General features: G+C 33.5%; 1 protein-coding gene and 1 pseudogene across 1 annotated transcript in view; one reads left to right on the forward strand and one right to left on the reverse strand.

Annotated features, from left to right (window-relative positions):
• Positions 1 to 2,351: 2,351 nt before the first annotated feature.
• On the reverse strand, positions 2,352 to 2,484 carry LOC145265435 (U2 spliceosomal RNA; annotated as a pseudogene).
• Positions 2,485 to 2,990: 506 nt separating this feature from the next.
• Positions 2,991 to 13,969, forward strand: part of LOC145254520 (BRISC and BRCA1-A complex member 1-like) — a 28,950-nt gene continuing 17,971 nt past the window's right edge. Inside the window, exons 1-3 of the mRNA XM_080113050.1 lie at positions 2,991 to 4,031; positions 8,627 to 8,685; positions 12,472 to 12,592. Of these exons, the coding sequence (XP_079969176.1) occupies positions 3,498 to 4,031; positions 8,627 to 8,685; positions 12,472 to 12,592 (714 nt within the window). The 5' untranslated portion in view covers positions 2,991 to 3,497. The remainder of the gene's footprint in view (positions 4,032 to 8,626; positions 8,686 to 12,471; positions 12,593 to 13,969) is intronic.

Consider the following 13,969-nt stretch of genomic DNA (forward strand, 5'->3'; position numbering starts at 1 on the left):
CGCCAGTTGGCATTTGGATGTTGAAGAAGTAACATACACCATTTGCATCTCACATTGTGTATTTATTCAATTCTTTCTGGCGGATTTCCCCACTAATAATATAATTCACCTTGTTGAATAATATGAACTTAATTTATGGAATTCCATCTTGTTGAATTGAATGTCTTGGTATGTCTACAACAATTGTGGAAAACCCAGTTTAAGAACTGTTTCCTTGAATTATCAAATTTCCAATGGAATCATCAACTTTGCTTATGAACTGACAATTAAGGAATGCTCTAACAGGCTAATGCCACCAAAATGGGATCTACTATTTTGGCAACTTCTTAACATATCAACGTGTGTCTATTAACTCAGGTTAAGTGTTTGTCATTCTCTTTGGTCCTATTTCTGACAGCTAAGCTAAAACTTATTATGTGAGGTATTTCTCATACTTTCTATTTGAATACAGTGTTGCTTACATTGTGCTTTATATTTTGCTACGCTGGTCATGTTATCATTTGTGAACAATCTTATATACACCGCCAGGCGGCAAATAACCCTTTTCTCGTGTCCAACTGAGGTGAAGGAAATCTAATTTCAACTCTTTTTCCATTAAAATGTATAGCAGAGACTTTGATTCCGAGCTGAATCGAACATAAACACAATTAATTTACACATGGAATTCTTTTGGTTGTATTCAATTTAGGAGAGAATTAGTTCTATTCATTTGGTTTTTTTCCCCCCTCAAAGAACGGCGCTTGTAACAATACCTTCTCATAAATACAGTGCATTAGTGGCCAGCCTGTTGAAGTAGGTGAGGGAGCAGGGAGTCTTCCAAGATACGACTTTGATGTTCCTAGTCAGGTCGAGCCCAGCAGCCGAAGAGTCTCCAGCTCCAGCAGCAGTAGTTCAAACAGCCTTTTTCAGAGTTACTTTTTTTTTCCACATTAATATGTGTTTCTCAAACCATTCTTATGCAATCCACAAACTACTACCATGCAACTACTACTGTCTGTCTGCTTCCTGAGACCTCCCCTCTTCAACCAGCGACCTCCAGTTCACCCCTGCAGCCTTCCAGTGCCTCCCGCATCCTTCTGCCCTCTTCCAGCGCCTGCTGCACACTCCTGCACTCTTCTAACACCTGCCGCATCCTCCTGCACCCTTCCAGGGGTTGCCACATCCTCCTGCAGCCTTCTAGTGGCTGCCTCATCCTCCTGCAGTCTTTCAGCATCTGACATACCTTTCTACACCCTTCTAGCACCTGCCACACCTTCTTACAACCTTCCGACGCCACTTGCAGCCCTCAGTAGCTTACCATTCTTACTTATTTCCCTTTTGTAAATAAAAGGTGATTCGTTGTCTTTAAACTGACTTCAGCCTTTTGCTTTGCTGTTTTCTTTCTTTTTGCCTCTGTGTCTTAATATTTTAGTTGTACAGTCAACTGGTTTTTATAACTGGTTGTTAAACTCTCTGCACCATGATCGTTTTCAAGTCTAATGTTTACAAATTCTTGCTGAACTCTACCATTAAGTAATGGAATTCAGCCAAGTTCCAGCAATGGTTTGTAATCGTTATTTTTCTCACTATCTGCCTAAACCCAACCCTAACCACTATGGACCTTGATAAGTACTAATGAAAGTAAAGTAAAAAAATAAAACGGAAAAGAAAAAAAAAAAGAAAATGTAGCTGTGGATCAAAATCTCTTTTTTTTTTCTTTTCACATGTATTTGGACAGATGTGGATTTTTTTTATGATTGTGCTTTGGGAAGGAGCAGCAGCAGCAAATGTTGTTATTGCATATCATCCCAATTGGACAAAATCTCCAATCAGCTATTTTTTCAGTCAATCACAGGTGCAAGAATATCGTGCCTAATATATAAACCAACAGTTTTTTTTTTTTTTCATTCCCAGTTTTCTCCCACAGTTGATGCATGTAAACATAACCCTTACAAAAATAGCTTTTGCTTCCTGGACCGAGAGCAGACATAACAAGAGACTCACAAACTATTGTACACACCATGACAGCTTATATAGTCAAGTTCATACACACATTCTCTCATTGATAAAACTGAAGCAAACTTATAAACACACACATCTACAATGCCTGCTGAATTAACACACATGGAAACTCACACAGCAATAGTTAAAATGAACACGTCCACTTAAATTTTCCTTACAGACAAAATAACTCTTTCTTCACCTAGAACATTCTTTGTGTTCGTAAAAAAAAAAACCTTTGCCATATTTCTTTGGGAACACATGACAAAATAACAAGGGAAGCAACTAAGTTATGCTAAAAACTATGTACCTATTTACAATGCCTCCACACGGGACAGAGTTAGACACCAGGGTCGTTTTTTAATGTGGAGAAAAGGTACAAAAATAAAAAATTGTCTCAATCATGAAGGACTGTTCCTCCACCGAAAGAGAACAAGAAATGGAAGTTCAGCATCTGAAGAACAGATACTACACTTTGATCTTAGCCAAAAGGCTAAAAACTATGTAAGTAACATATATTTATGATTGTTAACAGTAAAACCCAATTTATTTTTTAAACATTGGCAATTTTGTCTCTGTTCAGTCTCGAAAGACAAAGGATATCCCCTGTAGGGGCAGCTGCACATTTAATTGTGAGGCAAGAGTTGCGCAATCTCCAACCACACTTCTCCTGAATCGACACTGGGTCCAGTGACAAGGAGAAATCCAGGACAAGTGGAAACAATGCCGAGATAAGCGGAGAGCACATACAGCATCTGGAAGTCCCAAATGGTCACCCATTTAGTACTGATCAGGTTCAACGTTGCTTAACTCCGATGACCCAGCAGGAACCGTTGTGTCAACGTGATTATGGTGTATCCATTGGCAATATTTACATACTGACATCTTTGGTGTTTTTTTTTTTATTTTAGCTAAAAGTTTAATTTTCACTAATTTTCGTAAAAAAAAAAAAAATAAATAAAGTTTTATTTAATAATTTTTTACTACCTTATCGTTTTTCGTAATTTTTTTTTTTTTTTATGTATTCATTACTTTAACATGACAATTAAGTAGAAACCATTTGTTTGCCTTAACATTCAATATTAAAAATCTCAAAATTCACTAGTGTAGTTTGCACCTTTATCTGCAACAATAATGCTTACATTCGTAGCGGTCCATATTCATAGTACACACATTTTTTGCGATGAAATTTCATTTGAAATGCTATAAAACAATGATATCTATCTGGAAAAAGGTTGACAACATTAATGTGTGCGCACAGTGTCGCAGCTTAAAAAAACGTGAGAGATTTTTTGTTGCTAAACTTTCAGTCTAACCAGCCAGCAGCCAGAGTATATAGAGTTATCTGCTCCTACTCGTGAGTGAAAGGAGTTATCTCCCCTTTCTCACTAGACGGCGCCTTATAACAACAATGGCCACCTAATGGAAATTTTTCATAATTATGTTTTTGTAAACACATATTTTGGCGGATTTACACCGTGCAGCTTTTTTGCATTATTACGGGCTTGACTTAAAAAATGGCTAGTCAGAAATTTGAAAATGAAGAACTCGGTGAAAAGCGAAACTCTGCGGAAAAATCCGAATTAGATCCGCAACAACAACAATCGTCGCAGATGGTCTCAAATAATGTGATACTTCCCGATTTTGAAATGGCTGAAGTGCCGGCTGTTAGTAATACTAACACTAACAGCACGTCATCATCTTCGGTCCCAGCTTCTAGTAGCACTATGGCTAGTACAACGAGTGGTACATTATCGTCTATCGCATCCACTTCTACATCGTCTAATCTCAGCGATCTTGACAATCTTGTGAAGCCGCAACAACCCACTGTCGCCCCCGCCACCGGAGGAGGAGGAAGTCAACAAGCAATTCCCCCAGCATCTTCATCTTCGTCGAATGTGATGGTTAATAATAATCCAAACAGCATCTTCACCAGTGTCAGCCCAACGAATGCTTCCAGTGATTTACGTCGAACTCAGCATGAAAGCGGAGATCCGGATTCCGTCGCTTTGCCAAGAATCTGTCCGGGAGTCAATTGTCCTGAGAAGATTGTAAGACCTTGTTGATATTTCACCCTTGCTGTTTCTTTAAAGGCAAAACACTCAAAAGCAATAAATAAACAATGCATTGCAGTTTACCAAACCGGAAGGAATGCCATTTACGGCAGATTCCTATTTCACCCACGTAAATTATTTAGAGTAAAATGGGTTCGGCATAATTTTGCCATTATTCCCAAACAACTTTTTTCTTTACTTACACTATATATATATATATATATATATATATATATATATATATATATATATATATATATATATTGGTCGCAATCGTTGTAAATAAGTCGAGAAAGAAACTAGCTAAGGAAGGGCGATAACCAAGATAATTTGGTACTTGTTAAAATAAAATCGACAGATCAATTTAAAAAAAAAAATCGGGTACTTCACGAGGAACGTAGACCCTATGTAAACGGTGTTTTTAAAAGGTTTTCTTTCGTTTATTTAATCACAAAAACTTTTTGAAGGTATTCGAGGCCCAAAAAAAAGGGGAGGGGGTAAAAGCATTATTTGAATATGTATGAAAAAATAATTTAACAAAAAAATAATATTAAGCGGAGAAAATAATGAAAAACTTGAAATAAAATGAAATAAAAATAAAATAAAAGCAAGCACGAAATAAAAGTATGAATCAAATTTACCCAAAGAAAAAAAAATCCAAAATATAAAATAAATACACGCGCGATTAAAAATAAAATCTGAGATATATATAAAGAAAGTGACAGAAAACGCTTTGAGGGAGCAATCATTAAATAAAAACACTGTTTACGCAGGGTCCACATTCCCCGTGAAGTACCAAATGTCGTTTTAAGCAAAGACACTATTACGTATCTAATCGTCATGCCAAAAATAGTAATATATCCAAAAATTACAAAAATTCATCGAGTAGAAAGTTATTTATAATTAAAAGTAATTTCTATGGAAAATCGTGTATTATCAATATTATAAAGTAGATACAGACACACAGGGGACATAACTCGGAACGAATATTTTGGTACTTATACAGTTTAATCAAGACCTAAAAAAATGAAATTATCGAAAAAGTTTAAATTATATGTATCTGTTATGGAATGAAGTTCTCCGAAAAAAAATTTCACTTAATTTTTCATCAAGTACTTTTTGTTTCACAGCGAAAAAACAATTTGTTATGATACCGAGCAAAAGGTTCGATTTTTAGGAAAAAAAAAGCTAATATTAAAGATGGGGAGGGAGTGTCGGCGCTTTAACTGGAGTTATCTCCCCGTGACGCTTCTAAACTCCAAACAAAAATTAAGAACAAATCCAAGATGTCTGCCTTCAACGCGCTATCATAAAAACATGTTTTTCCGCTGTAAAAAAAAAAAAAACTACTCAATCAAATTAAGTGAAATTTTTTTTCAGTTCAAAACGGATATGTACAATACAATCTTTTTTTCGATATTTTCATTTTTTAACGTTTTGATTAAACTGTACAAGTACCAATATTTTAGATTACTTGTTCATGGCTGTAACATTTGTTATCTCTAGCGATAGACTAAAAATACAATAGCAGTTGTTCTACTTTATGAATTTTTGTAATTTGTAGTTATATTAATATTTTCGATATTTGTAGTTATATTAATATTTTCGATATGACAATTACGTGCATGATATTGTTTTTGCTTAAAACAACATCTTTGCATCATCAATGCACTGATCCCCATCTGGCATCAATTGAAATGAATGGCTCTCGTCTTGGGGAGCTCTCATGTTTTGACAAGCTTCTGGGATTGACCTTTACTCCTGATCTGAAATAGAACACATACATTAAATCCGTTGCCAAGGCTGCTGGAAAAATGGTGGGATCCTTCTATCGATCCAGTAGATATCTCACTGCTGATGCAATTCTCTATCTATATAAGAGCCAGGTACGTCCAAGGATGGAGTACTGTTGTTCATCTGGCCAGGAGCTGCTAGAAAGGACTTGTCTTGCCTTGATAGAGTTCAAAATAGACTTCGTAGCCTCGTAGAAGATGTCCTTTTCTCTTCCTTGCAACCTCTATCTCACAGAAGAGATGTTGCAAGTTTGTTTCTGCTTTATTGTTATTTTCATGGCAAGTGCTCGACTGAGCTTCAATCTATGGCACCCCCCCTCGCCAAACTTTCACAAGAAACACTCGTCTAGTTGAAAACACTATCAATAATTCCCGCCACTCCTTATCTGTGTCTAAACCTAAACATAGATTCCATGAACAAACCTCCTTTTTTAGAAGTGCATGCCTGTGGAACTGTCTTCCATTTTCATCCTTTCCAGCTGACTACAATCTGATTGTCTTCAAGTCCAATGTAAACAAGTTCTTGATGAGCTGTTCCACTTAAGTTAACAAATTTACCAAATTTCCATTACTAACAATTACTATATTGTCCAATTGACTACTGTACACTCTTAACCCTTATCCTCGAATGGTCCCTGGGCCTTAATAAGTAGTGATGCTTATGTAAAAAAAAAAAAAAAATTTAATCCATTTGTCGACTCCATCTTAACAAAAGCACCGATAGTTTTCTAGTTAAAGCACAGGTTATCAATTTGAGTTATCGTTCTTAGATAGCTTTTTTTATAAATTGTTCCAGCTTATTTTTCATTTTGGTGTTTCGCGTGTGCACACAAACTTGCTATAACTTATTTTGTTTTTTTTACTGTTTATTTATTTATTTTTTTTTACAGAAACAATTTAAGTAAAAATAAGTTGTTTGGGAGTCATTCTGGTACTTCTGCGGTTTACAGACCGCGCTATTTTTTTAGATAGTATTTTTAAGTTAAAATTCAATTTTTATGGCATCTTTTGTTTATTAAATTCTTAGATGAAAGTACAGAATAGTTAACAAACCCACCGGCCAACAAACGATAAAAAAAACAATAAAAATATTCAAATATATAACAAAAATAACGTACCAAAGGCAAAATAAGTTACTCTTCTACCTACCTTGATAAGTTTTGTGTATTTTAACTATATTAAATCTTTTATTTGATTTGAAAAACAAGTAGTGTCGAATTGGTAAGTGAAATCGATAACTCATGCTGTCTGTGGAGTATCAGTAATCGCTCCAAACTCGAAAAATAAACAAAATACTGATAGAAATCCACCCAATAACTGTCACTGTGGTACATGTTTACATTAGGAATCTTTTAAATGAACACATTTCAGGTGAAAAGATAACTACATACTTATGTGTCATGGAGAAATTAGTATAAATTTCATAAAATGACGAAAAATGATACAGTAAATGACGTTCTAGAAGTATTTAAAATAAAAAACATTGGCCATAATTATGTTCCCAGATATTGTGTTTAAAGATGGCGGACCCTTAATTTAAGGCAACGGTTATTTCTTATTTGTCATACTGAATTGATTGCACAAATTTTCTACATTAAAATATGCGAAAAAAATTTTCTACAGTAAGACATACGAAAAAAATAATTCAATAAATTCTATTTTTACTTCTATTTTTTATAGATCATTTGTTGTAATTTTTTGAATTCATACTAATTTCGCTATGGAATGTAAGTACGTAATAATGTTTTTACCGGAAATGTGTTGGTTTAATAGATCACCAATGTAAACAAGCACCACGTTTCATAAAAGCTCGAATGTTTAGGGAGAGTTAACTTGGCTAATATCATAACAAAACAGGCTCTCCATTTCAGTTTAGTTTGTTGTTTACCAAAGTTTTGTTCACCGACTAACGCATTTCCTGGGTGAAAATTTTCTTCAGAAATGGAAACGTTCGTTAATAATGGACTGTTTTGCTTAATATTTAAACAGAACTTCTACATTTATGAATCTGCAATTTCCACAAAGTTACTCTGGTGTGCCCACTGCCCAGCAGATGATGGGAAGAACCAGAACCGGTCGGCAAGTAGTTTTCTGGATATTAAGACATTTTTTTTCCAATGTATTACTTTATGAATTCCAGTGTTCGTCGCCAATCTTAACATGGGCAGAGGAGGGGTTGTATAATTTGTGTTTTTTGTAATAAGGCTCACCCGACTGTTTCCGGTTATTTCCATTATCTACTAGACGCACACGAGTAACTTTGTAGAAATTGCAGGTTCATAAACGCAAAAGTACCATTTAAGTTAGTCTTTCACTAATCTTTAATTATTTTTTCTCCTGTTTTTCTACAAATAATTAGCCAAATAGATATAGTCGTAGACTATGGAATCAGATAGAACTATTGTAATCATTTACATATTGTTACTGTTGGGAAAGGTATGAACCCCAATTGTGGGTAAAAATAGATTGTAGTCTTTTACACTAAATAATTTACAATTATTGTATTTTAACATTAATCAATACAAGCGACTAAGGACCGCATGTGAATTTGATATTTTCAACAGGAATATCCTCCTTTGGAAAACTGGTTCAAACCGCCTAGGGTTAATACCATTTGAGTAAACTCTTTAGGAATTTTTTTTCAAATGGTATTAACCCAAGGCGGTTTGAACCAGTTTTTCCCCCCAAAGGAGGATATTCCTGTTGAAAAACAGACCAAACTTTCTACAATTGTTTTTTTTTTTTTTTTTTTTGTCCTTGACAAAATCTTAATTGTCTTGTTATTTTTTTCTTTCTTAGGTTTTATGTTTGGATTTGAGTACAGAAATGGAGCAGATGAAATTTCTCTCTCGAGCTGGGTAAGTTATATTTTAATTTCAAACACATTTGTAACGTGTGTGACATACAGAGCCAAATCTATGTTGTCTGTCTACTGAAGACAGATTATATTTTTATTTTGTGACGTGGTGATGTCCATAAAGCATCATCTCCTCACTTCCTGTAGACATTTCCTTATCTAACAGTTGTTTCTGAATATCATCCAAGAAGAACACAAGGAATATAATCGTCGATATATATATCGAAAGTTTACAAGAAGTTCCTTCTCTTTTTTTCCCCAACTGTTATAGCTGTTGATTCATTGCTGTCAGTCTGCTCAGAGTCATCTCCCCTGCACCATATTTAAAAAAAACTCAGATAACTCATATATATAGCGTAAAGATTTAGAGTTATCTGCTCTTAGTTCCTTTTTACTTGTTATAGGTGACTACTAGTTTATGCCTCTGTTCCGTGATGTAAATAAAGCAATCCTCGTTTGCGTATGTTAGGAAAAAAGTTTGTGTGGTTTTATTGAATTTGTCTTCCAGTCTGAAGTATCAAGTCTACATATATTTTTATTTCATCGATTCTTGACTTTATAATTCAACATCAATAACTTCATCATCATCATATTTGGTTTAATGTCCAGTTTACATATTGTCATGCTTTAAGAAATTCCAAAGTAACATATCTCTGGTCAGGTCTTTATTTTCCCTTCTTTTTATCAAATTCGTTTTTATCACCTCCTCCCATGCTTTCCTTCACCTCCTCCCGTGAATTAAATCTGCTACCTAAACTGTTTTACATCTACTAATTCAAGAAGTCTTATCAATTTTTAATGTGGTTATCCTATCGAAGTCTACTCTTCTGCACACATCTCTATACTATTCATATTTTTCTATCTTTAGTCACATGACTAAACTTAACCAATGAGACTTACATTTATAAAAGTGATCATTTTTTTTATGTAACAATCATTCTATACTTAACTTGAAAAATATTTCTATTAAGTAATCTAATATATATATATATATGTATATATATATATATATATTAGGTACTTTAATAAGTTTCCAGATTTTTTTTCGTATGGACACTTTCATTGATAGTACACACATGAAACTCTAGTCTCCTTCAAAGTAATCTCCTCCGACTGCAATGCACTTGTACCGTTCCAACAACTTCTGGAAGGCCCCATGGAAGTTCTCTTCAATGACTCTTGTTATAGCCTCTTTTATCTCTTCAATTGTCTCATAATGACAACCTCTGAAGTTTTCTTGAACTTTAGGAATAACCAAAAGTCACAGGGAGCAAGGTCTGGGCTATAGGGAGGGTGAGAAACTATCTTTGATGCTCATCTTGATTAAAGAGCTTGTGGCAAGAATGGAATTGAGAACTGGTGCATTTGCACAAATCTTCTGCATCTTCAGTTCCTCGTGAATAATTGTGTGTACAGTTCCCACACTGACATCAAATTGTGCACTTATTGTCTCTATAGACTCACGATAGTCCTTATCCATGAAATTCTTTATTTGACCAATAGTGTTCTGACCTCCTTACTCTTCCCACACCTCTCTTCATCCCCCACAGAATCTCTGCCTTCCTTGAATTTTTTATGCCACTCAAAAACTGATGCTCGTTCCATGCAAGATGGTCCAAAAACAACCTGAAGCATTCCATACATTTATGTGGTATTTTTTCCAAGTTTAAAACAGAATTTCATTGCATATCGTTCTTCTAAAGTGTCCTCATGCCCAGATTGCATTTTTTAAATTCACCAACTGTGACAAGCAGACTTTAGTAGCGTGTATTCCAATTACTGCTATAGTTGTTCATATGAACCTGAAATCATAAAAATTGGTCAGTCATCTCATAAGATATACAACAATAAGATACTGAATTTTGAAGAGTCTGCGAAAATTTTAAATGCCTGTACAAAAAATGTCTGGAAACTTATTGAAAGCACCCCATATATAAAAAAATTTGTCTGTCTGTGTGCAAAATGGTCTTTAACAAACTTCTATGCCAGTTTTCAGTCTACATACTTGAAACTTTTGAGATAAGAATTGAAAATTTGGATTATTCAGACTACTGTTCTCATTTGGAGTGTTATTCTCACAACGTTTTGGCCGATGTAACCCATGACCTTCCTCAGATTATCTTGTCTTGTCGTACTTGGACGTAACAAATAAAATGCTAAATAACAATCAGTTCTATGAGATTGTTTTCTTGGGTTATAGGTTCAATTCTCGATGCAGTAGTAAGAATGCAGTATTAAATATAAAAATGGGACATTTATTCATAATGTTTTATAATAAAATACAAAATCGATGCAATATAACGTAATATTATTGTTACAAAATGTTACAGTATTTGTTTTAGAAATACTAAATTAACATAAGATAAGGAATAAATACAGTCAACATTAATTTTAAAATATACTTCTTTATTAAAAAATAATTTCAAACAGAAAATTGGTTTCGATTATGAAAACATTCAAATGATAAAGATATGATTTATCTTCTCTGCTTAATTTTATCAGGTGTTTTTTCATTCGAAATGTCTTATTATTGTATGTTACCTTTTAATTGAAAATATTTCTAAAATTTTTGCAATTGTTCTAATGAAAAAGGCAATATTTTCAATGAATATAAATAAATTGGGATGTTAAAATCATTTTAGAATTAATAAATAGTTAATAACATTTACAAAGTGTTATGAATTCAAACCGGTTCAAAAAGTGATCTGGTCCTACCAGATTAGAAACTGGCTTCGTAGCCAAACATTGATGTTATTTTTTTTTTCTTTCCCTTTGCAAAACCAATCATGCTTTGCACAATCATAAACAATTGTTCTCTGCAAAACAACCAAATCAAACACCATAATTAAATATTTGAAAATGTAAAGAATTTGAAACATAAAAACTTTTTCCAAAATTGCTGGATTTAAATAACCCAAAAAGGGTTGATATGCCATAAAACAAAAACTAATAGTAAAAGTCTGACTGTATGTGTGAGAAGAGGCTAGTCTGTTACCAATAATATGTCTCGGCAATGCGGTTATCAATTTATGCATGTGAGAGGAGTTTCGCTTACAGTAGCTTGTTTTCAGCTGATCACCCATATAATCACCAACCAGACTCAACATCACTTAACTTTGGTGATCTAATGCAAACTTGTGTGTTAATGTGTTTAGGCTGTTTATATGGTAGATATATTAAAACGAAGATGTTTGTTGTTAGTTTATTTAATTTTAAAATATGTCCATTAAATATAAAACTCTGTTCTTCTCCTGAGTTCCTCCATATTAAAAAACAAAAATAAAGAAAAATCTGTCTGATATATGCACCTGTGACAAAACAAAAATATCATTCCAAAAAATGCATAAATTGATCAAGTAGTTTTATTATTATCTAATATTATTTTTAAATAAGAGAATCAAATTTTATGAGTATCCGAGAAATGACTGTCTCATCTGCCATTTTGAAAAATATCTCCAGAAACAAAGGGAGATAAATCGAGTAAGTATGAATTATTGTTGAGTTATGTTGTAATGCCTACGAATTATCATTAATTGCATAAAAATAATCTTTATAAAAATAAAACTATTTGATTAATTTGCATAATTAATTGCATAAAAATAATCTTTATAAAAATAAAACTATTTGATTAATTTGCATAATTTTTGGAATATGGGTACATACATTATACAGATTTTTCTTCATTTCTGTTTTTTAATGTTAGGGAATTTTGGACAAGAACCTAAAACTTTTATTTTAAAGAAATGTTTGCTTTGATGTTTGATTTGTGTTCACATTTCTTTTTTAGCGATCGTTTTTCTACATTGCAATTAGTGAAGAGAACTATTGGCCTCTTTCTTCAAAGTAAACATCGCTTGGACAGTCGCCATGAATTTGGATTAATTACAGTACATGAAACCGCCACATGGGTAATGTTCCTGTTTTTTGGTCTCTTCTTTATACAAATCTTTTTCTGATGATCAGTCTGTCACGCTTAAGTTTGAAATTCACCAACTGTGACACTCAGGGTGTAGTAGGATGCTGTAGCTATTCACTTGAACCTGAAATCATAAAAATAATTAGTCAGTCATCTCAAAAGATGTATAGCAATAACATACTGAATTTTCAAGAGGCTACGACAATTTTAAATGTTTGTACAAAAAAACTTTGGAAACTTATTTAAGGTACCTTGTATGTTTAGCATAGATTATAGAATTTATTTATTTGAAAATTGAAAGTCTATTTTCTTCATTTGGTTAAAGGTGTGAAATTTGTCCTTATAAAAGCAGAGATAATTTATCTGAATACTTATCTTCAAAAATAAAGATCCATGGTCAGTTTGACGTATTGATTTTAGAAAACATTGATTAAAGCATCAGTTTTTATTTTTTTATTTCACCAAAGATTTCCTTAAGATTTATTTTAATCTCTTGGAGGATTTACAAAAGCTTCTGTCTACAGAAGAAAGTTTTCTGGATATGATGCAGTTAATCCAAGAGATAAAATCCAATAGAGCACGAGGGAAGAAAAGTGGAGTATACATTTCAGTTGATAAGAGAGATTCGAGCTACCCCATATTTTGTAAGCAATGAGCCAAAGGAAGACGTAGAGCCCAATATAATAATGGAAAATAAAATCAATCTATTGTAGGGCATTAAATAATGGCTTAAGTTTGGAGTTACGGGAGTTTCACTGAATCTGATACCTAAAGATATCCAAACAATACAACAGCAACAATACAAAATCATATCTCAGAAATTGTCCCCTCCTCTTGCCAAACTTTAACAAAAAAACACTCGATTAGCTACAACCACTATCAACAACTTCCTCCATTCTCTTTCTGTGTATAAATCTAAATGCAGATTCTGTGAACAAAGCTTCTTTCTTAGAACTGTCCGCCTGTGGAACACTGTTCCACTAGTCTGCTTCCCGACTGATTACAAGATTAACTACAACCACTATCAACAACTTCCCCCATTCTCTATCGGTGTATAAATCTAAATGTAGATTCTGTGAACAAAGCTTCTTTCCTAGAACTGCCAGCCTGTGAATACTGTTCCACTGGTCTGCTTTCCAGCCGATTACAATATGGTAGCCTTCATGTCCAATATAAACAACTGCTTGTTAAGTCGTCCCCTTAAATAATCAAAATTCTTCCCAATGCACACCGTTAATGATTATTACACTATCACATTGGTTATGCTCACACCCCACATTGGGACTACCTAAAATCGCTCATGTAATAAAAATAATTTTTAAAAATTAAGGAAAAAAAACACAAAAGGTCTTGGGTTCAATATATTGCA

This window comes from Euprymna scolopes, chromosome 3, assembly GCF_053919585.1.
Source record: "Euprymna scolopes isolate OS-2025 chromosome 3, ASM5391958v1, whole genome shotgun sequence".
NCBI classification, from domain to species: Eukaryota; Metazoa; Mollusca; class Cephalopoda; order Sepiida; family Sepiolidae; genus Euprymna; species Euprymna scolopes.